We start from the raw sequence: 25,511 nt of genomic DNA, 5'->3' as shown, positions 1-25,511 counted from the left end.
CAGATGGGTTTATGCTCCTCTGCTAGCAGGTGGAGACTGAGATATTGACTTTTGGCTGCAGTACAAGTGGCCTGTGCAGTCCCATCTACAATTAGTCTGTTCTCAGTCTCCAGCAGGTGGAGGTGGTAAGTCTGTGCAGTCTTTCCTTTGGTTAGTTAGGGCCTGTTGGATGTGATTAGTGGCCTTTTTTGTCCCTGTTTGTGGGTGCTGGATAGAGCTTGGGGGACACTTTTCAGACCTCGGGGGTGCCACACTCGACTGCTCAAGTCCCTCCCCTCATTTTCCTCCACCTCCCCTAATTTTTTGGCTTAGAGATGCCTCAGCAGTAAGTCTTGCCACAGTCCAAGCAAGGCATATAGCTTTGAGAGCTATGGCATATGCTCATTTTGTTAGTTAAAGTTGTACTTGTAAGAAAAAAAAAACCAACATCCTTCGGCAGTGCTGATCTGAAGGGAAGCTTTTAATTAGCTTTAATTGAAGTTATTTGCTAACCGGCGTTTTTGTTTTTTCTTGTGTAACAGTTCACGATGAGCCCGATGAGCTGTGAACGCGGCTGGCATGTGCACAAAGTGCTCCGGCTGCTCCGAGGGCAGAATCCATGTCGGCTTCAGGTGCCGGTGAGCAGGGTTCCCCTTTGCACGTGCACCGCTCATTGGATGCAGGCAGTCATGAAGCCCGGATTTCCCCAGTCGTCAACGGTTAGGGAAATAAGTTACTGCCGATAGTGCTAGGGACTCCCTTTTCGCTAAAGCAGCTGCTGCCTGCAGTCCTGCTTTATTGGCTGGGTCTATTCAGGCCTCTTTGCTGCTACAGGCCTTGGGGGAGATTTCTTCGGTGGGCTTTATCTTACTTTTGGCAGGAAGCTCGGCTATTTTGCCTGTGGCCTTAGGTGACCGCCCTCCTATCTTAGAGAGATAGGAACAGGTCCTAAGTGTTTCTCCTGCTTCTGCAGTGAGTTCTTTGCTGCTGGGAGTGGAGTTGCCCCTGATTTTGTTTTAGCCACGTTCTGCTTCTTCCCTGGGGGACTCTGGTTTTTCGGTGGAGTCTTTGCCTTTGATGTCTGCCCCTGTTCAGCCCCCCTCGGCATCTGCCCCCACCCAGTCCTCCCCCGAGTTCTCCTCATCTTCATCCAAGCGGCTGAGGGTTTCTTGGGATGAGGATTTTTTAAATTTATTTATTTAATTCATTTTCTAGCCCGTTGTTCCCCAAGGAGCTCAGAATGGGTTACAGATTTTACATACATAATTTCTGTACAAGTTTATAATACAAGTTATTATCCTAACTTGATACATGCTAGGGTCTAATAATAATATACATAATATGCAGTTTACTGGTTACAATTTGCTATACAGTGTTCCCCCGCGAATTCACGGTTCGTGGACTCACTAATTCACTGTATTCTCCGACCGCCTGTTCCTGTACTAAAGTCGGGCTACCCCAATCAGGAGCTGCGTGTCAAAGCAGCTCCTGATTGGTGTAGCCTTACTTTAGTAACAAGAAGAGGTAGTCGGAGCATAGCACGAGTGATTTTCTTCACTCGCCAGCGCTCCAGCTGCCCTCTCCTGCCTTTTGACAGTCGAAAAATCGTATTTACGTTTTTTTGAAATTTGCGGGGGTTCCTGGAATGGGCATGGAGGATTATAAGAAGCCTGATCACTGCATTTTGAGCACGCTGGAGACGTTGTACATTCTTCACCATGAGACCGTTGACTAGCATATTGCAGTAATCCATGCGGGAGAGTACTAAGGCATTAGAGTAGTTGGGCAAAGTCAGGAGCCATTAAGGAAGCCGCTCAGCACTGAGCAACAGTGCCAAATCACACGCCTGCTCGTGCTTCTCAGCGTGGCCGAAGACACTCATGGAAGCCTATTAACAGCGTGGCAGGAACTTGGAAAGTTTGCTGCTGCCCGCTGCACCTCTACCGAGGATTGGCAGTAGAGGTATGAGGTTAGGACAGGGAGGGCATCAGGGTGCAGAGCCTTGCGGCGGCGGTGGCCTGCAATAATTTTGGAAGGGGGGTGTATTGGCTCGAATATAAACTGGGACCCCCATTTTGGGCCAATATTTGGGCCCCAAAATCCCGGTTTATATTCGAGTATATACGGTAATCTGTTTTGACAATCTGACACTAAACTGTGTACAGGCTAAACCACCAGAAAACAGTTTTGTGACGGCGTTAATGTTTTGAGAATCTGGGCGTAAGTGGTTAGAGCTACAGCTTCAGCACCCTGAAATTGTGGGTTCAAGCCCAGCACTGCTCCTTGTGATCCTGGGCAAGTCACCTAATCCTTCATTATCCCAGGTAGGGTAGGTATTGTGAGCCCACCAGGACAGATAAGGAAAAAATCTTAAGTACCTGAATGTAAAAACCACATAGACAACCACCATTGACAGGCAGTATATAAAATAAGTAATAAAATAAATAAAAAGAAGGATATACGTCCTCCCTTAAGGAGTCTTTTAAAAAGCCAAGGTAGCGATGCTGCCATGGTAAATGCACTTCGGTGCATTTACTGCATCAGCATTGTCAATATGGCTTTGTAAAAGGGGCTCTTAGTGATCAACTGTCTTTGTAATATAATTTATCTATCATAGAATCAGTAATTCAAAATAAGGCACTTGCTGGACAAGGGTCAACATCACAATTTCCTTTACTAAACTTGTAAGCTTCCTGACCTCATCAGAAGATATCTCAGAATTCACACTAGGAAGTGACACTATTAAAAGCTTAAAATACATATATGTCAGGGTAAGTTTAAAAAAACCTCATAAAGTTGAACTCCTGATCCCCTGGCTTAGAAGTGTCTTCTTGTTCTGTTCACTGTACTTCAAGAAATGTGGCTTTCAAGACCACTACTTTATCTCTGAATAAAAAAAAATCAGACAGGGAGGAAGTGGTCTCAGTATAGAGCCCTAAGATATCCCACTGATCATGCCATTGCTGCTTAATTAGTTCCTCACTCGAGGCAAATTCTCAAAACTAAAATCTGCCTTTAACGTGCTCACTAAACCAGTTCCAGCTGGTTTAGTGTGCATGTATTATAGAGGTGGATTATTAAAACGGCTTACCGTGATCTTTTCCGAGTTTTCTAGCAGTCTCTGATACTGCCAAGTAAATGTAGTACAACAACATCATTAATATTAAAATGAGCACTCCGAGCGATTCTCTCTAATTGCTGAGTGATTCCCTAACCTCATTGTGCCACATTTGCGGCCAAAATTTGCCGAAAGGTCTGAACTGCCTTTGCCTTACTTTCTGATCAGTGCCTGAGTGCTGATTGGCTTGGGCACTGACAACTCCTAGGATAGGGGTAGGCAATTCCAGTCCTCGAGAACCACAGGCAGGTCAGGTTTTCAGGATATCTTCTGGTCCCACACTGCAGATCGAATTCTCAAGTAAAGTTTTGGGCATCATTATTGATTTCACACTTTCCTTTAATGATCATCTCAATTCTCTGGTAAAAAAAAAAATGTTTTTTTAGTCTTCACATGCTGAGGAAAGTGAGATTCTACTTCCACTAACAACATTTTGCTGTCCTTTTACAATCAATCATTCTTTTCCAGATTGGACTATTGTAATTCCATCTATCTAAGTCTAACCAAGAAAAATCTTCAAAGACTTCAGCGGATCCAGAACACTGCGGCTAGGTTGATCTTCGCAAAAAGCAAATTCGATCATGTTTCCCCGCTTCTGTCAAAACTTCACTGGCTTCCGGTGATTTCTAAGATTCACTTTAAATGTACCTGCCTAATATTCAAGATCCTACATGGCAGTCTTCCTTCCCTAATTCCACTATCCTGGAATTCTTCGAGACCTGACACTACCAGATCCGTCCACATACTCAAACTATCTTTCCCTTCATTAAAAGGCATCATGTGTGCAGGTAAATTAGGAAAATCCCTTTTCTTCAAATTCACTGAGCTTTGGAATAACCTCCCTGCCCCGCTGCGGAACCTAGGCTCATTCCAATTATTCCGAAAGCATCTGAAAACCTGGCTTTTCTCCAAAACGTAAAACTATCTATTTAAAATGTAAAGCTAGCTATTCTCTTCATAACCTCTAATTTCTTATTATGTCCTTCCCTCATTTATTGAATTACCTGTAAACCGTGGGGATGATGCGTTATACAAACTTAAGGTTTAGTTTAGTTTATTTTAGATAGATTTGCATCTCTAGGAGGCAGTACATGCAAATCCATCTCGTACATATTAATTGTGGATATCCTGAAAACCTGGCCTGCTTATGGCTCTTGAGGACCTGCTTATGGCTCTTGAGGCCTGCTTATGGCTACCCTTGACCTAGGAGAGAGTATTTTGAAGAGTCTGACTCAAGATATCTCCATTCACTCTATCCTCTGCCTCAAAGGCCAGAAAGCATATCTTTTACTGGCTTTGTAAGAAAAATGAGTGAAGCTCTACCCATTAAAGTGGAGACAGATCGGAGTGTCTTTATATAAAGTCATGAAAGATACCCTATTTAAGAACTGGGAGACCCCGCTATCAATCCAGGAAGTTCTTAAAAAATTGACACAATGTATAGAATACAAAAGTGTCCAGGGTTTGAGAGAACACAACTTCAGCATCATTCTCTAGCAGTGGAATCTGCCTTAAAACGTTCACACAGTTCAAGGTAATTTATGCTTCTGCTCCTCCAGGAAAGGAAACCAGAATATTAGACTCCTTTTGGTAAGCACATGTTCAATCATCTATGCCAGGGGTAGGCAATTCCGGTCCTTGAGAGCCGGAGCCAGGTCAGGTTTTCAGGATATCCACCATGAATATGTATGAGATGGATTTGCATGCAATGCCTCCTTGAGATGCAAATCTATCTCATGCATATTTATTGTGGATATCCAGAAAACCTGACCTGGCTCCGGCTCTCGAGGACCGGAATTGCCTACCCCTGATCTATGCTAACAAATAGAATCTTGGATTACCAATTCTATACTTCCATTTTATTTAGTATCTTTAATTAAACAACTTCCAGCCTTTGAGGAATTCTTACCACAAGAGAAACTAAAAGAATACCAACAGTTTTGTTAAAACTTGTTCACTACAAGGAAATTTGTGGCTTGAGGCATTTTCAATGCATTTGATGTTTCTTCTTGAGCATCTGCAGTGGCAATGATCTTGAGATCTCGGAACAGGAACACCTTTCTGATGTTTCAAATATGATATCTGTTTGGAGATACGATTGAGAAGGTTGCTACATAGACATTCAGTGGTTAGAGCTTGTGATATGCAGGCTATGCCAGCTAGGGTTGATCCTAGCCCTAAGCCAGTGGCTAGAACATATGACCCTCTGTCTCAGCAGTTTAAACCTCAAGGTGGTTCTTTTCCTGACATTTCTTCCCATTCCACAAGAGGGAGCCGGGGAGTAGAATTACAGGCTTTCCCTCCCCCTCTCCTGCCCAAGGCTTCCAACCGGAAATGTGTTCCAGCTGGGGAGATTGGGCGGGGCTGTAAACTCCTGAACCTAAAGTCTGAGCAGTTAGTAAGGGAGAAGGAGGGTTGTAGGAGAGGAAACCAGTCCCAGGAACAGTTCCCTCTGGCTAGCTCAGGACTAGGAGCTCTGCAGAACCCTGAATGGCCTGAAGGCATGGAGCTTGGAGAAGCCGATGCGGTGCTGTCTCCCAGTTGCTCTGAGGATCCCCAGGCTATGGAATTGGGAGTGGAACCAATCCTGGAAGGACAACCGATGGACATAACCGTTGCCAAAGCAGTTCCCGGTCGACCTGACTAAGAGGTACAGCTATTTCAGTGAACTTTGGGATACTGAATTGTTTTGGAACTTTCTGGCTTTTTGTTTGTTTTGCCAGTGTGGGGGGGGAATTTTGCCCCACGTTTGAGGTGGGATTGAGGGCTCTTTAATGTGGCATTTATCAGCACGTGGAGCACACCACCTGGCCAGCCTTACTACTGGCTGACATAGTGCAGTGTTGAGACACTGCTCCTTTTGGGACATATTTTGTGTTCTAAAGAAAAGCAAAAAGACTGTTTGTATTTTGCTGCGTAGTGCAGCCAAGGACTTTGAAGTTAAGACTCCTGAGTACAGAGTCTTCCCTTTTCCTTTCTTTTGGGAGCTGTTTGGATTTATGATTTTTGGCAATATGTGACTATAACATTATGCTGTTTTCTTTCTTGTTTGGAAAGCTCCTTGATTTATTTGAAGGATTCAGAACCAAGTGTGTTGGCCCTTGCCTATAGTGGAACTTAATAAATCCAGGCCGGATTTTTATTTTGGCTCCTCTGGTTTTTTTTTTGTGTGTTGGGGAAAATCCTGAATACGCATATCCTGACATTCCTTGTGTATCCTACCTTAGGTCACAAGAGCATAATTATCGTCCCTGCATTCCTGGGCCTCCTGCCTAAGGGTGCGGACGACAAGCTACAGCCTGCCTCAGCACCCTGAGGTTATGGGTTCAAACCCCGTGCTGCTCCCTGTGACCCTGGGCAAGTCACATAATCCTCCACTGCCCCAGGTACATTAGATTGACTGTGAGCCCACCAGGACAGATAGGGAAAATGCTTGAAGTACAATAACCGCTTTGAGTGTGGTTGTAAAACTACAAAACAGTGGTATACAAGTCCTAATCCCTTTCCCTATTCTAAAACATTATTGTATGATAAGAGTATAGCTAGCATGATTTGGACCCGTATGCTTATTGTCCACCCATGTAAACTTGCTTCCCCTCAAAAATATCAGTTCGGACTATGCCACTGACTCTTAGAAGAATACCACATTGGGTATCACCAGGTTCAATGACTTTACATCAGGGGTCTCAAAGTCCCTCCTTGAGGGCCACAATCCAGTTGGGTTTTCAGGATTTCCCCAATGAATATGCATGAGATCTATGTGCATGCAATGCTTTCAATGCATATTCATTGGGGAAATCCTGAAAACCCGACTGGATTGCGGCCCTCAAGGAGGGACTTTGCGATCCCTGCTTTACATATATAGCAAGTGTTTGTCACATTAACATGACTCGCTCAACCATCTTTTCTGTAATCGCTCCACAACTTTGGAATTCTATACCAATTTATTTACGTGAAGTAACCTCACTAGATCGCTTTAAATCTAATTTAAAAATATACCTATTTAAAGATACCTTTGATCTATAGACCTCAATTTCTACATATTCTTACAGATGAAATACCCCTACCACATGTTAACCCTAAATGTCTTTTCTGTCTTATCACTTAATGTAGTTTTCCCCATTATTTGTTTCAGTTCATCTGTCTGTATCATGTTATGTTCAACCTAGTTTTTAACTTATGTATTCCACTTAGAAACTTGATAAGCGGATTAACAAATTTTTAAATAAACTTGAAACTTGTAGGACTGAATAGTTTAATTAGTCACATTTTGGTCTGGAATTGCATTCTAATTTAAAATGCATTTAGAATTCTTGAATTGCACATCAGCAATAATCATAGAATCAGATCTTTCTTTTTAATGTGTCCATGAGATACTGTCCTAAAGTGTTTTTATTTTTTTTTTCCTTAAAGACACGCTCATTGTTAAGTGTGTTTGAGGAAGATGCAGGAACGCTTACGGATTATACAAATCAGTTACTTCAAGCAATGCAGCGTGTCTATGGAGCTCAGGTAAGTTCTTTTTTTCAGTGAACAAGCAAGGTGTGAACTTTTAAGAGGAATATAGTCACATAGATATAACAAAAGAAAGTTCATCGGTCCAATTTACATAAAGTATATCATATAATTAACAATATCATATCTATATATATAAAATCGGAGGTATGTGTGTATATATGTGTGTATGTGCCGCGATCACGCAAAAACGGCTTGACCGATTTGAACGAAACTTGGTATGCAGATTCCTCACTACCTGGAATGATATGTTCTGGGGGTCTCGCGGCCCACCTGCACACGTGGGCGGAGCTACAAACAGAAAATCACATTTCACCCATTCATGTCAATGGAAAAAATGTAAAAAGATGCCATTCTCACATTAATTCAAAAACGGCTTAACCGATTTGAACGAAACTTGGTATGCAGATCCCTCACTACCTGGGGTGATATGTTCTGGGGGTCTCGCGGCCCACCTGCACACGTGGGCGGAGCTACAAACAGAAAATCGGATTTCACCCATTCATGTCAATGGAAAAAATGTAAAAAGCTGTGGGACCTATTTGAACGAACATTGGTATGCAGATCCCTCACTACCGGGGGTGATATGTTCTGGGGGTCTCGCGGCCCACATGCACACGTGGGCGGAGCTACAAACAGAAAATCAGATTTCACCCATTCAAGTCAATGGAAAAAATGTAATAAGCTGTGGGACCGATTTGAACGAAACTTGGTATGCAGATCCCTCACTACCTGGGGTGATATGTTCTGGGGGTCTCGCGGCCCACCTGCACACAGTGGGCGGAGCTACAAACAGAAAATCAGATTTCACCCATTCAAGTCAATGGAAAAAATGTAAAAAGCTGTGGGACCGATTTGAACGAAACTTGGTATGCAGATCCCTCACTACCATGGGATGATATGTTCTGGGGGTCTCGCGGCCCACCTGCACACTGTGGGCGGAGCTACAAACAGAAAATCAGATTTTCACCCATTCATGTCAATGGAAAAAATGTAAAAAGCTGCCATTCTCACAGTAATTCAAAAACGGCTTGACCGACTTGAATGAAACTTGGTATGCAGATCCCTCACTACCTGAGGTGATATGTTCTGGGGGTCTCGCGGCCCACCTGCACACGTGGGCGGAGCTACAAACAGAAAATCAGATTTCACCCATTCAAGTCAATGGAAAAAATGTAAAAAGCTGTGGGACCGCTTTGAACGTAAATTGGTATGCAGATTCCTCACTACCTGGGGTGATATGTTCTGGGGGTCTCGCGGCCCACCTGCACACGTGGGAAGGGTGGGTTCACCCAAGAATGTATATGTTCTTGCTCCTGGAGGTGAAACTAAAAATGTTGTTTATAATCAAGTTTTGTGTTAGTTGTATTGTATTCATTTTGTCAAATATTTCACATTATAATTTGAATATTGTACTTTTTATAAAGCTGTAAAAAAATATTTTCATTCACCACTATAAAGTATCTTTATTTGAATCCATTTACAGTGTTATTGCTATAATTAAATACCCGTGCAATGCCGGGTCATCAGCTAGTAATTAAATATTTTTAGTCTTTCAATTAAAAAGCTAAATTACAAAATCAACTGAATCAAATTTACAAACAATATCAATAACAATTAACAATTAACAAGAAGAAATCCATGAAACCTCTCAAGCTTTAATAAAGTGATCCAGCAATTCCCACGTGCTTTTTTATTTAGGTACCAGAAAGCCCCTTCCCTCCAATATCTTCTCATACTTTCTAAATAGACATGTCAATTGCTACCTTAAAATAAAATGTACATCACTATTATCTTTCTAATGATTTACAATAACTCTTTAGGGCTCCTTTTACTAAGCTGCGATAGCGGTTTTAGCGCAAGCTTAATGTGTGCTAAATTGCTGCGTGCGCTAGATGCTAACACCAGCATTGTGCCGCATAGCACGGGTTTAGCGCACGCTAAAATTTTGCGCACGCTAAAAATGCTATCGCAGCTTCGTAAAAAGAGCCCATAGTGTCACTGTAATTAAAAAATCAACAACCCCAAAAGACACTTTGTGGACTCAGTAACGCAGTAAATAATGGCGTAAAAAGACCCTCATAGTCCATCCAGTCTGTCCAACAAATTGGATGGACTATGAGCCAGTGCCAGAGCCGTGCCTTCCGCTCTGTGCAAGCTCCAGTCACCCATGTTTAAATGCTTGTTGTGAAGTCAGGTTTCAGGTTTTTATTAAATTTGCTTAACCGCTTAGAAAATGAGCAATCCATACAAGCAGAGCACAATTCAAAATTAAGGGGTCCTTTTACAAAGGCGCGGTAGCGGTTTAATGCGGGGAATACCGCGCGTTAAACTGCCTGGCGCGCTAGTACCCAATGCCTCCATTGACAAGGCGTTAGGATTTTAGGCTGCTGCGGGGGTTAGCGTGTGATGAAATGTCCGGCGCGCTAACCCCCATAGAGCGCCTTGATAAAAGGAGCCCTAAAAGATAGAAAAGAACGCCATATTAAAAGAAAAGACTAAATATTTGTGTCTCCTGCCTGGTTCCCAGGTCCCCAATTCATAGATACACCCAAAAAATCAGTTCACGAACATGCCCAACCATAAAGGCAGCCAAACATGATGGAGATGATATATGGTTATAACCAAGACTCCCAAGTATTGCTGACAGTATTCAACTTACCAGTCAAGATGTTGTCCCCTCCATCTTAACCTGCATAACTCCCCCACTCACATTACGTGATAATAAAATGATTTAACACTGGAGGTATCAAAACTTCACCTGTCTTTTGCCATTTGCAGGCTGTAGAAGTCTGTCCAGCATCGACCTCAGTTCACCCATGCCTTAGAGTGGCAGCTGAAAGAACTAAGAGCTTCCAAATAATGACTTTCAGTGACAAATTAATATCTGTTCCCCAAATTTGCTGTTATCCATTGCTATATATTCTCCAATAGACTTGTAAATTAGGACAGTCGTATATCAAATGTCAAAGTTCCCAATGACCCCTTACAAGAGTAGCAAGAGTCATTAATTTCTGTTCTACATTTTTTGACTTAAGTGATACCCACAGAGAGTGACAAAACTGGTACTTAGTGAGTGATGATCACAGTTCCATGAGGAAATTTGTCTCATTTTTATTCCCTCCTAATTATGGTAGCTAGTTCAATGATAGCTCTCTTTCGGAGATGCAATGAACATGGTTCCCTCTGAAACCTTGTGAAAACATATTATTAGTCATCTTGATTAAGTCAGTGTCACTGGTGTGCAATAGCTGGAACTCATAGCCCTCTGGAGGCTGTGAATATTATCTCTAGCATTCCCAGTCTCAGCTAGCCCAGAGAGTAAAAGCCAATTTCGGGAACTTAACTTGGTCTCCCACTATGAGGTTATCTGTTGGGAGGTACTCGTGATTTCCTGTAGGACAGACAGACATGACCAGTCATGAATCAAAGCTCAATGAAATATGTATGTGGATCAACCTAGTCTAGGTATGGGACAAACAGAACTGCAGGCGAGCAAGTCAAATTCAGTAAAATAATTTAGGATTGAAGTTTCATGGTAAGAAGCTGGGCTGACTTCAGGTTGCTAGGAATGCTTCCTTGCTCTCATCAACTTTTCTTCACTGGCCTTCCAATCAATCAAATAGAGCAGGGGTAGGGAACTCCGATCCTCGAGAGCCGTATTCCAGTCGGGTTTTCAGGATTTCCCCAATGAATATGCATTGAAAGCAGTGCATGCAAATAAATCTCATGCATATTCATTGGGAAAATCCTGAAAGCCCGACTGGAATACGGCTCTCGAGGACCGGAGTTCCCTACCTCTGAAATAGAGAGTATAGTTTCTGACACTATCCTTGAATTATTTCCAGCCTGGGGCATTGGTCTTCTCAGATTAGCCCACTGGATAAACTGCCAGATAAAAAAGCATAGATGCTTGCATGTAACAGTAGCAAGGAATACAGACACATTTACTGGTGATATCCTCTGGATGGATCTCATATATGGCATTCTCCTCTAGCTCAGAGAACCTTTTCTTTGCTCAGGGGCCCTGAGCTAGAGAAAAGCACTGCAGATAGAATCTGACCAGAGGACATCATCATTAAGTGTGGATGCATTCCATTGCTTGTTGGCGGAAAAAAATCCTTTATCTTGTCCTGACTCCTATTTATGGCTACACAAGTGTGTTGATCTTTTCAACTTTTTTGAAAGTTGGCAAATCTGGATTGGGAGAGTTTTAAAATATTTGTGAACAAGGTAAACTGTTATGAATTCTGAAATCTGTTTTTACTTCTGTTTATAAATCATCCCATGTGATTAAACATTTTGGCATACACATGGAACTGAGAAACTAGACTCCTGAAATATAAACGTATTTCTTTCTCTTGCTCTCTGTATAACTTTGAACGTGTCTTCTTTTCTGGTTTATGTCTAAATTTAATTGGTGAATCAAAAGACAAAGAGCGAAGGTGACCTCTGTGTTCAACAAATTTATTGGTAAAAAGACTTGACACGTACGTGTTTTGGCCTAACTGGCCTGCATCAGGAATCTTGATGACTGATGACTATAATTCAATAACCCACTGATATCATATAATGTTGAATACTCAGCACTGCGTTGTTTTTGTATGCTCTAGACCAGGGGTCTCAAAGTCCCTCCTTGAGGGCCGCAATCCAGTCGGGTTTTCAGGATTTCCCTAATGAATATGCATGAGATCTATGTGCATGCACTACTTTCAATGCATATTCATTGGGCAAATCCTGAAAACCCGACTGGATTGCGGCCCTCAAGGAGGGACTTTGAGATCCCTGCTCTAGACGTAATGTAATTGCAAATAAAAACCTGCCGGTGTGTCTGCTCACAAAAAGTGGTCACCTTCACTGTTTGTCTTAATTCTCCGCTGTGAGAAGGATTTATTTTTCTCCTGTGTTCATTTCCTAAATTTAATTGGTGGGCATAATTTATCCTTTTTCCAGGAATGTTTCAGAGATTCTTTGCTTGCACATTACTTTGTTCACATTTTTGAGAAGTTGAGGAGACTTTTTTACAGGAAGACAAATGACTTATATGGAAAGGTGTTATCTGACTAAAAAGAAGCTAAATTATCAACATTCAATATATTCAATCAGGATGTTCTATGCATCATTTATGATGTCTGATTTGTGTGAAACACTTGATGTATTAAGTCAAAGAAATAAACTAATGGAGTCTGTTTTCTGCCTGCACATCCACGTTTCTGTGCTTTTTACATGGATCAAAATTGCTACATCAGAATCTTCTGGCAATACCTTAACATCCTACAAATCTGGGTGTATTGGCTTGGCATTGCTTAATACAGTTGTTAGGAAATTTATTGATCAGTGGTGATTTAAATATCAGTGATGAGTGCAGCCCTTTAGGGGAATGAGACTATGCATAGAAGAGAAGGTAGGAGTATATTAGAGAGAATAAAGAGGAAAATTATAGCTGAGCTCCAACATAAGGAATTAAGCTTAAAATCATAAAAAAATATTTGAAGAAATCTGCAGTACCACAGATCTTTCCATCCTTTTTCTAAATACATTTCTAAACTTTTTAAATTGTATTCTATGGATATTTTAGACTGACCGGTTTAGCTACAACCCACTCTAAAACTTCTAGGAATGATGATAGACAGATGCTGTACCATGCAACCACAAATCAACAAAACAATACAAAAATCATTCACTGTCATGAGAAACTTAAGGCAAGTTTGAAAATTCTTCAACAGAACTCAGTTCCAGCTTTTGGTCCAGTCCCTAGTCCTAGGTCTTCTAGACTACTGCAACATATTCTATCTCCCCTGCCTTGCAACCATGATAAAACAACTACAAACAGTTCAAAACACAGCGCTAAGACTTATCTATTCACTGAAGAAACATGACCACATCACGGTGGCATACCTCGACTCACCCTGGCTCCCAATACAAGCAAGAGTACAATTCAAATTCTACTGCCTACTATTTAAAACCATAAACGGAGACAGCCCAGCCTACCTAAACAACCGCCTAATCCAAACTATCTCAACCAGACATAGGAGAACCCACAAACCATTCACACGTCCCCAATCAGAGATGTCAAATGAAAAAAACTGTACGATGGCCTTCTAGCCACACAAGCAGCAAAACTAGACTACCAACTCTCCAATTTACTGATAACGACCCCAGACTACAAATCGTTCAGAAAAGAAATAAAAACCATGCTATTCAAGAAATCCTTGAAGACAAACTAACACCGCAAGACTCATCCCAATTCTCTGAAACAACTCGCTGTACTCTTCAATTCCTCTGGAAATGGCCAGATAACTCCGTTTGTAATCTGCCTTGAACCGCAAGGTAATGGTGGAATAGAAATCACTAATGTAATGTAATTACCAGGGGATAATGAAAAATACAGTGACATTGTGAGATTTCATTTCAGTGCACTCTTAAGATCAGGCAGACTTGAAAGCCTCTGCCTTGCAATAAGGTTGAGAAGCCCTGACCATGTATTTTTTTTTTTTTTTTTTAAATAAAGAACTGACAAATGTAATCTGTTAGAAAAGTAAAGTCTCTGATAAGTTAACTGTTTTCTTTATTGTGTCTGAAGTCTTAAGATCCACAAATACTAGTGGTGAGGAGCAATTAGTCCAAGCACTGCCTGGATTACTGCAGTCTTTGTACATGAAGGATAACGTTAGTGCATTTATTTTGTGGATAGTGAACTGCAAGAAAAGCCTTTAATTTGGAATGTTTTTTCTAATAAAATTTAAACCAGCCAAGTCAGAGGAAGAGGAGAAAACCTGGTGGGGGGCATTGCTTTGCTTGTGCGGTTAGTGACTTGTGCACACTTTGGCCTGCTGACATCGGGAAAGGGCCATCTTGCCCTATAAAAATCTGAGTGGTTATTGTAACTCTGGAAGAAGAGAGAAACCTAGATTCTACTCTACTTGGTGGGGTCATCACTCTAACAGTGCAGTTAGTGTACTTGGCTCCTGTGATGTGTTTTGGCTAATTGATTTCACTAGGAAGGTCCTTGTTGCCCTATAAAAATCTGAGTAGCTACAGTGTGCAGCTGTTGTGGCATGTCTGTTGGGAGCCCTTTGGAGCTACAAAAGGGTTTGTGAAGAAATTGGAGAGAGTGATGAAGTACCATGATTCCCCTGGTTTCTTTGTGATAAGGGAGTAGTTAACGCAAGTTCTTAGATGTTCCTTTTATTTATTTATTAGGAGTTATGTACTGCCTTTTTTAAGGAATTCACTTAAGACCATATACAATATGTTGCAACAAAAATAAGTCAAACGTAGGCAATAGACAATTACAGCAGTAAAATATTCAAATAACAATACAATGTACGGTATAGTATGCTACATAAGTGTCAACATAGTACACAGTAAAACATTTTAATAGACATCATTAGTGTATAAGCAAAGATGGAACATATAGATAAAACAGAATACCAGGAATAAGAAATTAAGGGGAGAAGTTTTAAAGAAAGTTACATGTGTAGTTGAAAGGTGCATTAATATAATTTCAGCTGGGGTAGGATTGGATAAATATGTCCTGCTATAGTATGTGCAGCTGGTGGTTTCTTTCCTTGTGTGTGTGACTAACAAGTTGTTAGTTCTTCCATTAAAGCTTTTTCTTCTAGTTTATTCTAGATTAGGGTGGGTATTTAGGCTCAGTTTAAATTAGGCACTGTATTTTTGTCTATTATCTTTCTCTGTTCTTCTCGTGTTTGGGGGGGGGGGAATTAATATAAATCAGGTAGTTTTCCTATATAACATTTCCTTTTCTTTGAGGGGAATTCTTTACTATTTTCTTATTTTGGTTTCTTTAAAAATTAACAAAACAAAAGTTAGCCTGACAATCCTCTGTGGTGATTCAGTTGCATTAACACTATTCTTCCCTTTACAGAATGAGATGTGTTTGGCAACACAACAGCTCTCCAAGCAGCTACTAGCTTATGAAACTCAGGTGGGTACTTGGAAACAGAAATTTAAAAACTGATAAGGATGCAAATCGCTGTGTCACTGTGCCACTAATTCAAATCTGTTTGCATATATTTTTCTAGTTTAAGGATTCTGAACTAATTGGTAACTTTCTGTGTCTAACAAACTCAGGTTGTTTTTCTTGTTAAGAAAAAATAAGATTTAAAGACCATATTGTCCATTTTCTCACTCAGTCTTGGCTACTTTGTTTTATTTTTAGAATTTTGCTTTGGGCAAGGGAGATGAAGAAGTGATATCTACTCTTCAGTATTTTGCAAAAGTGGTGGATGAGGTAAAATACATTTTTACACATACATATAGTATGTGAACTGCTTGAGTACCTGAATGTAAACCACTTAGACTATAAGTGGTATATAAATGTTTAAATAATAACAATAATAATACAGGTCTAACAACATCTGTCTCACTCAGACCAGGGCCTGCTTCTAATACAGATAACTTTTCAAAATGTATAGCGTCCCTCTTTAACTCTGAACCAATCTAGAAAACTTAGGTCCTCTTTTACTAAGGGGTCCTTTTACTAAGGCACGCTAGCCATTTTAGCGCATGCTAAATGCTAACGTGTCCATGTAGACTAGCGCGCCTTAGTAAAAGGACCCCTTAGTCATGGTAGAGGTTTCTACCATGGCCCAGGGTGCTAAATTTTCAAACGCTGCTCCGAATTCTATGAGTGTCAGAGCATTTAGTGTTAGCGTTCCAGGCCATGGTAGAAAGCTCTACCACAGCTTAATTATTATTATTATTTTTTTTTTTTAAAAAAGGGGGGGGGGTAATAAACCTCTTTGAATTAGAAATTCAGTAACAAATATCTAGGCTGAAACAGGCAAAAGCCTCAGGACCTGCCAGTTTTGGAAATATTAGTTCTATACATTTCTCAACCATTTCCTGATTTTTGTTTTCTCCTTGAAATCTCTGTGTATGGAGGCTTGGGCTTTGAAGTAAATTAGATTCTGATGAGAGCAACGGAATAGCCTTAATGGGTCAGACCAATGATCCATCTAGTCAAGTATCCTGTCGTCATAGTGGCCCATCCGGGTCACAAGTACCTGGCAAAAATCCAAGTAGTAGCAACATTCCATGTTACCGATCCAGGGCAAACAGTGGCTTTCACCATGTCTGTCTCAATAGTAGACTTGGACCTTTCCTCCAGGAACGTGTTCAAACCTTTATTATCTTTCCCCCTCTTTTACAAAGCCACGCTAGCGTTTTTAGTGCCAGCTGCCGCGGTAACAGCTCTGACGCTCATAGAATCCCTATGCATGTGATGTCCACTCACTTCCAGATGCCTTGTGCTACGGTTTAATATGTCACGGCTCGAGAGAGTTTACGGGGCACTGTTCTAATCATTTGAGTAGAGATCAGATTTCAACCAGAGTGCAATGGGCACAATTTATGGTGAACTAGTTCTTATAGTGTTTTAAAAATATGTCCACAGAAAGAGACTACCTTTGTGGGTATTTTTGCTGGACTCCTTTGAAAAGAATTCCAGTTTCTCCTCTTCTTTGTGTAGGGCATGTAGATAGGACCTGATCCTTATATGTGCAAGCACTGTGTATTGTAATCCATGCCATTCTGTAATCTTTAGTCTTGTGTTTTGTTCTGTGTTGTTCTATTAGATTTTATTTATGAGTAAACTTTCTATATATAGTGTTCCCCTCGTAAATTTGACACGTAGCTCCTGATTGGTAAGATCCGACTTTAGTATAGGAAGAGGCGGAAGGAGCATACCGCGAGTGATTTTCTTCACTCGCCAGTGCTCCGGCTGTCTTCTCCTGCCTCTCCAGCTGCCCTCTCCTATCTCCCCCGCTAAAAACCGTATTCGCGGTTTTTCAGCATTCACGGGGTTTCCTGGAACGGAACCCCTGCGAATATCGGGGGAGTACTGTACATTAACTGCCTTTTTTATATAGTTTGCCTACTTGCTTTGGAGGTGGGCAAGCCGTATTGGCAGCAGGGGCAGAGAGATCAATTCAGCATTGGCGCACACATTTGGGGGGCTCTGCCTCCCATGTCCACTTCAGACTACACCTATGATTGGCTCTGTGCCTTAGAGATGTAATCCATTTTGAAAAGTCACACTTTGCAAGTGTGATTTCATTTTCACTGTCTTGCAATTTTTAACAAGCTGTAAATTTGCTATTCAAACTGCAGTACTAAGAGCACATCTGAGCCCTCTGACCCACTTATACATCAACTTGAATTCAGGTCCTAAGTCATTTTCTGCTATACTGCACATCTAAGGGGTAATTGCAGCCAAAGGCGCCATCTTCATCAGTTGGGGGCAAGAATTTCATTAGCAGTTACTAACCCAGAGTGTCTGCAGTTCTACAGTCAACAATACAGGAATAATTTTGACAATGTCAGTGATAAGAGTACACTAGCTTGACTTTATTACCCATAATTCTATCTGAAGCCTCCAGGGAAGGGACCAATTCTGTTTACAAATAATGACTTTTTTTTACCAATTAAACTATTAGGGCATCAATTTTGAAACTGCCTGTACAGGATTTTCAAAGTAATACTGTAGTACATGTCTGCTTTCATTCTAAAAGTTATCCCCAAAGATCACATGGACACATTTAAATATACTACTATGTGCAGATGCTTGCTTTTGCATTTTCAAGTACATGTGCATGTTGCAAGATCTCAGATATACAGTGCTTATACATATTGATCAATATGAAGGAGATATCTGTAAACTTTTATTGCAGAAAGAACAACGTTTCATTTACAATTGGAATACCTTATCTCCTAATGGTTTAAATTTTGAAATCGAGTGGTTAAATATATAAGTATATGTGTGTTGCCCTCGGATATAACGTCACTTCCGCTGCTTTAATTGCAGCATTTTTACCAGATGGGTGTATTAGTGAGTGCGTAAGTATTTAAATCCGGGAGCTTAAGCAACTTCAGCCAGTTCCTCTTCCGGTGTCGTTCCCCGATTTAGCTTGCCTGAGAAGGTATGTTTAACAACTTTATATTGATAGTAAAGAAGTTTTGATATTTGATATAAGATTGGCGAGATTCAGTTATAAGATTGAGTGTGTATTCGATTTATCGTTGTAATGTTTTTAATGTTAGTTTGCTTTTACCTAGACCCCTCCTGACGAAGAATACGAAACCTGGGTCGGGGGGCCAGGCATTGAAATAAAAAGCACATGGCACTTTAATCAGCACTTTAATAGCACTTCAGCACATTACAAAAATTTTTTGCACAATTTGCACTAGTTGCACAATCCATTAACGCTGCTATTGACTTTTATACTCGTTCCGCCATGGTTGTTGTAAATGGCTGGAATTTCAAGATATTGTGATATACCATCTAATCACATCGTTTCAGCGTTACTGGAGACTGAATCAATTTTTTGCTGTGAATGATAAGCGTTTGTTTTTAATATGTTAGCTTGATAGCTATAAATAAAATAAAGAGCTGTGATTCAATAAAGAATATTATTACTTTCATCACAGAATCCTAGTGACTTTCTCCCTATTAGTAAATTTACTCAGGAAAAACCATGAGCATAGTTTTAAATCCTGCCCTCAAGAATGAATTGGTGTTACACTTGTATTTTTACCTGCTGTTTCCCAGCATCCCCTCTACATCCTGTGCCGGTCCTCGCAGCTCATTTAGAATTAAGTCCAGAATTGCGTTTCCTCTCATGTTTTCCTTGACTAGTTGTTCAAGGAAGCAATCGCCTACTGTTTCCAGGAACTTGGTCTCTCTAGCACAGCCAGAGGTGCTGAGGTTCCATTCTATCCCCGGATAGTTGAAGTCGCCCATGATAACTGCGTTGCCTCCCTTGCAGTTGCGTTTAATCTCATCCATCATTTCTCCATCAATTTCTTCGGACTGCCCTGGGGGTTGGTAGTAGATGCCTATCCTGCCTATTCTGGTCCATTTGTTCCCGGAATTTTGACCCATAGAGACTTTAACTTATCCCTCTGTTGTGGCATGTTCTCTCCAGTAGATTCAATTCCCTCTTTGACGTATATGGCAATGCCGTATATGGCAATTCCTCCTTTTTGTATCACTCTGTCTCTGCGGTATAGTTTGTATCCCGGTAGCACCGTGTCCCAGACATTTTCAACAGTCCACCATGTTTCTGTGATGCCAATGATGTCAACGTTGTCCTTTTGTGCCACAGCTTCTAATTCACCCATCTTATTTCTAAGGCTCCTTGCATTCGTGTACATACACTTGAGTTTGCAGCCTGTTCCTTTCTTGCGTGTCCTTCCCTCTTGTGTCCCTTTTGGTCTGTCTTGTCTGTGATCTGGTGAGTCATCCCCTCCTTCTTCCTGCACGGTATCCTCTGGGTATACTGGTTCCCGAATCATTGACTCTCTCTCTTGGTCGACTGTCGGCTTTCCCCTTCTTCCTAGTTTAAAAGCTTCTCAACTTCTCTCTTGATATTGTTCGCAAGTAGCCTCATTCCATCTCTGCTGAGGTGGAGTCCGTCCTTCCTGTATAGCTTGCTCTTCCCCTAGAACGTCATCCAGTTGCGCACGAAGTGGAATCCTTCTTCCTCACACCAGCACCGCATCCAAGCATTGACTGCTTGCAGCTCTATCTATCTCTTCTCATGTGCCCTGGCTACCGGTAGGATCTCCGAAAATGCTATCCTCTGCATTCTAGTCTTCAGCTTCCTCCCTAGTGTCTGGAACTGGTCCTTCAGTACTTCTCTGTTGTAGTTCCTGTTGCTCACGTTATTCGTCCCCACATGGATCACCACTGCCGTATCTTCTTCTTCCATGCTGTCAACAATCCTGTCGATGCAGCTCACTATGTCTTCTACCTTGGCACCTGGTAGGCAGGTCACCAGCCGATCCTGTTTTCCTCCTGCTATGTGGCTGTCAACTTGTCTGATAATGGAGTCCCTCACGATGATTGCTGTCCCCTTTATCTTCTCTTTCTTCTCCAGCCACAGGTCTGTGTCCCTGGTGCATGTCCATCTCGCCAGTCGTAGGTCCGTGTCCTCCGTGCACACCCATCTTTTCTCATCTTGGTGTTGGCTTGCACCAGACATGCCTTCTTGTGGGTCCCCTCCGCTGCCTTCAGATCCCGCTGCTGTGTTGTCCTGTTGGTGGTCCCCACTCTCTGTAGATGTGTCCCGGCAGTTCCACTGTTGCTGGTGATTTTCCACGGTCTCCCTGAATAAATAATGCGATGATGGATTGGCAACCAGTGTGCACTTTTCAACAAAGGAGTGACGTGGTCAAATTTTTTCTTGTTGGTTATAATTTTTATGGCTGTGTTTTCTATTAATTGTAAGCGTCTGATGTCTTTTTGACAGACACCTTTGTGAAAAGAGTTGCAATAGTGAAGTTTGGAAATTATGAGGGAATGAATTAAAATGTTAAGAGATTGTGGATCAAGAATGTTAGCTAAGGATCTAACCATTCTGTTTCCAGAAAAAATTTTGACAACCAAGCAAGGGAAGATCTGTGAAATATAGGAACTATGGTCCAGATTCTCAAAACAGCATCAGAATTGGCTGGCGCCTGAAAAAAATGGCACCAGTCACATGTCACTCAAACTACAGCACCATTTTGAGAATAGCAGTCTTGTGTTGAAGATAAGTGCCAGAAATGTGGGCCAAGGTTTTAGAGTCCTACATTTCTGGCACCTATCTTCGACATGGAATCACGCTTAGTGCCGAACATCAACCCCGCCCATAACCCTGCATCTTTTGATGTTCAGCGCCAGTAAGCATCTGCATAGATGCGATTTGGGCACCTTTTTTTGTAGGCGCCTCACAGCACCTTCCTTTTTTTCTTAATTAGTTTTTAATTGGTTTTTAATGGCACAGTCAATTACCGCTCCTTTAATGGCCAATTAAAACACTTAGGGGCTCATAATCGAAAGAGAAAAACGTCCAAAAACCGGCCTAAGTCGGCACTTGGATGAACATTGTCCAAATACGTCCAAGTGCCGATAATAAAAACAGGTTTTAGACGTATTTCTAAATGACCTAGGCCTTCATAGTGCGAGTGTTGAGGGCGGGAGTTGGGCAGGACATGGGCCGGCTTAGACTTAGTCATACAGCATGTATAACCGAAAGTTATACAGCCCAGAACGACGAAACTTGGACATTGTGACTTAGACCACAAAAACCCACCTAAAGTCACCAGATAAGCACTGCAAACACATAAAACAGACCTCCACACACTACTCCAGTGATCACCGACACCCCCTCACCCCCATAAAAATCATAATCACACCTTTAAAATTCAGTCTCCAGACCATCATTTCCTGGCAGCCTGGCATAGGAAAGCCTAGTCGTCCAGCGTAGAGGTGGCTTAAGCCATCTTGAGGGTGGGTTAGGGACTCATGGAGAGGAGGACCCATGCCCATAAGCCCCTGTAATCACTGCATTGATACTTAAACATGTGCACTCCACTATACACCCCCAAAACCCTTTTTTACTGGTATATAAGTGGCTCCTGCAGCCATAAGGGCTATTAGGGTGGTAGATAAGTGGGCCTAGGGGATTCTGGAGGTGGTTTGGGGGGCTCACAATGACCTATAAAGGAGCTGTAATGAGGAGAAGACATGGCGCCCTTTTTGTGAAGTTCACAGCAGTGCCCTGTAAGGTACCCCACTATTTAGGTGCCATGTCTGGGTGTTCAGTCCATTACTTTGCAGACCCCTCCCATGTCCAACAGGGCTTGTTCTAGGCGTTTTTGACTTGGACAAAAAGTTGGACGAAAATGTGGTATAAAGATGGATGATTTAACGGCTTGGACGATCAGATCGGCAGGACATATAGTTAGACGATTTTCGAAACAAAAAAAATTTTGGATGTATTTTTCGAAAATGTGTCCTAGGCTGTTTTTTACTATGGACGATTTGCGACTTAGACGAAAACAGACTTAGACGTCTCTTTCGATTATGCCCCTCTTAGGCCCTGTTTAGGTGCCTTCCAAATGGAGCTGTTTTGAGAATCTGGGCCTTTGTCTTATGTCTAATTCATGGGAGGAAAGCAGGGTTTGCAACCCCTAAGCCTGCTTAGAATTTGAAAGGTTGCCACCTACTTATCCTTCCCTTTTCAGTGTTTCTTGTTGTTTTGCTTTTTTTCCTTTACTCAGATGATAAATAGGACTGTAAATCTTCCTGCAAGGGAAACAGTGCCCTAGCAACTTTGCTAAGTGTTTGGGCCATTCATCATGCATGTAGGATTGTTCTCACCTGTTGCTGTTGTGCAGGACCTCTTCAGTCTCTCTTTTTGTATTTTTCATAGAGCTGTTCAGATCAGTTTCCAAGTCATGGACCTGTTAGTTATTTTACTGTTTAAAAAATTTGTAAGTCCTGTCCTCATACTGTTTCATGATTTTGGTGTACTCCCACTAGCTGCTTACTTTAAAATTTTCCTGTTTAAAAAATCACCCACTCACCTATATTTGCTGAAATTGTGCAGATGCAGGTTTGCCACTGCCTACTGGAGTTCCACTTTTATCAGATTTTTCTTAGAGTCTACAGAAGGGAATATTAGCAGCAAATGCTTCTGAAATAATTGGATTGAAAAGTAAACCTCCTGCCTGGTTGTCAGAAGTGAGATCAAGCTTTTAGCGCCTCAGTAGGAGAGAAAGACAGGAGAAGATTAGTGGTGATGATGGTGGGGGGAGACCGTTGTTGCTGCCTGAAAGCAAAAGTGTTGTATACGAAATTTTGCATGACATGATTAGATATATTTGTATGTCAGTATATTGCTGTAAAATCTTCTTCAATGCCAATATTATAACTTGTATGAGGCTGTATCACAGATAAACTGTAAACATATATCAAATTTTTTATTTAATATGCATTTTAAACTTCACTTCTCATTTTCTGTATTTTGCATCAAGTGCACACATAACACTTTTGGTTTCAAAAGATGGACATGTTTTTACCAATTGGTGCATCAGGGAATAAGAGAGAAAATAGTCAGCAGAACGTTTTTTTGTTTGTGGGGGCCCCCAAAAGCTCTGCCCCAGTCCTATAATAGTACTAATTGGGGTGGGTGTTGAAGACAGATGCCAGCGCCCATACCAAGACCACTCCCAGGGCAGACTGCCCCCACCTCACATAATGGTTAACCACAAAATTAAACTACACAAAGCACACTGTATGCTTCTCAACATTCATTCCTTCTAGAATACCTGGCCTTAGTCACACATGCAGAACACAGATAACCCATATGCAAATACAGGACCACAAACTAAAAGTATTAATATATACAAATGAAACCCTAAGTTGGAAGAATCTGCATTCAGAATAACCCCAGAGAAATAGAAACAAATGCATTTCTTCCTGAACAGTGCAAATTATAGACAGCAGATGTAAATTCTCAAAACTGACACATTTCATTCACTAAATTGAAAATAAAATAATTTCCCCTAACTTTGTTGTCTGGTGATTTTTATTTTTCTAACCATCTTTTCCCAGTCTCTGGCTGCACTTTCTTCTGTCTGCTCTTAACTCTGTATGCAGGGCCGCCTTATCCATTTGCTGGTTTTCTCTCCTTCACTTTCTGGCCTACATCCAGCTTTAGCATTAACTTTAAACATTCAACTTTCTTTCATTTTTCTGCTTTCTTATCAAAATCTATCTACTTTTCCATGTCTTCCCTTCCCATCTATCTATGTGTACCATCTCCTTCCTCTTTCTTCTCCCCTATTCCTATCTAGCCATAAGAAGCATTACTTCTTATCTCTTCCCTGGCACACCCATTGCTTTATACCATCTCCTCCCTCTGTCTCCCCTTTCCCTCCATCCCTGTGCACTATTTCATCCCTCTCCATCTCCCATGGTCAGACATCTCTGTCTTCCCGCAACTATGGTCTGGTATCTTTCTCCTCTCCTTCCCATAGCCTGAAATCTCTCTCCTCTCCCAAGGTCTGGCATCTCTCTCCTTCCCTTCCTCTTCCCGTGGGCTGACATCTCTCTCCTCTCCTTTACATGGTCTGGCATCTCTCTCCTCTCCTTCCTGCATTCTGATATATCTCTCCCCCTCCTTCACTTCCCTCTTCTTCCCATTCCAGTGGTCTGACATCTTTCTTCCCTCCTTCCATCACCCTTCTCTGGAATCTTGACATCTTTCCCTTCTTTGAGTTATCTCTCCTCTCTTCCAGTATAACATTTCTCCCTTCCTCCTCTCCACCACTATCACGTCTAACAATTCTCTCTCTTTCTTCCTAACCCCCATGTAAACCATCTCTTTCCCTCCCATTCCACACACCTACTATGTCCAACAATTATCTTTTTCTCTTCTCTCACCCACCAGCAGCATCTCTCTTTCCCTCCCTTTCTAACTCATACAGCATCTGTCCTTCCCAACCCCCTCTCAGTCCATGCAGCATCTGTCCTTCCCTGCCTTCCCAACACCCCTGCAGCATCTGTCCTTCCCTGCCTTTCCAACACCAGCACCCCCCCTCCCAGCTGGATCCTATGGTACAGCCTCGCCCCAGTTTCCGACTCCCATACCTACCACCTCCCTGCCACTGTAATTTAAAATCTTCAGCCAGCCAGCGGCACAACCAAGCGAACTTCCTGCCATCGGCCTGCCCCAGAAGCATTCTTTCTAAAGCACTACCTTTTCCCGCATAGGCAGGACACTGGAGAAAGAATGCTTCCAGGACAGGCAGATGGTGAGAGGCTCACTTTGTTGTGCCGCCAGCTGCCTGAAGATTTTTAATTAAAGTGGTGGGGAGGTGGTAGGTGGGGGAGAAGGGAGAGCCATACTTCCAATTGCCATTTCTTGGGGAGGTATGGCCCTTGTGGGGCCCCCCCATTCCGATGCCTATGGGAAAGAGGGTACAGAATACATCCAAATTTGTTCTTTTGGGAAATCACCAATATGAATTTAGATTCAGGCTCTCTAAACGTACACTAATTTCTTGATCTTAATCTGATTCTTAGTTCTTTTCATTATGGTGA

The 25,511-nt window shown here is 41.8% G+C and overlaps 1 protein-coding gene across 4 annotated transcripts in view; it reads left to right on the top strand.

The window, feature by feature from the left end:
* APPL2 (adaptor protein, phosphotyrosine interacting with PH domain and leucine zipper 2) overlaps positions 1-25,511 on the top strand; it is a 125,921-nt gene that overhangs the window by 14,737 nt on the left and 85,673 nt on the right. The window contains exons 1-4 of one of the 4 annotated variants that reach the window (XM_033952812.1): positions 5,516-5,747; positions 7,511-7,609; positions 15,504-15,563; positions 15,798-15,869. In XM_033952812.1, coding sequence (XP_033808703.1) covers positions 7,586-7,609; positions 15,504-15,563; positions 15,798-15,869 — 156 coding nt within the window. In that variant the 5' untranslated portion in view covers positions 5,516-5,747; positions 7,511-7,585. Of the gene's footprint in view, positions 1-5,515; positions 5,748-7,510; positions 7,610-15,503; positions 15,564-15,797; positions 15,870-25,511 lie in introns of those variants that run through there. The other 3 variants (XM_033952808.1, XM_033952811.1, XM_033952809.1) reach the window with 3 other exon arrangements.

This window comes from Geotrypetes seraphini, chromosome 7, assembly GCF_902459505.1.
Source record: "Geotrypetes seraphini chromosome 7, aGeoSer1.1, whole genome shotgun sequence".
Taxonomy (NCBI): domain Eukaryota; kingdom Metazoa; phylum Chordata; class Amphibia; order Gymnophiona; family Dermophiidae; genus Geotrypetes; species Geotrypetes seraphini.
The sequence above is the reverse complement of the archived record's forward strand: the minus strand, read 5'-3'. Positions and strand labels throughout refer to the sequence as shown.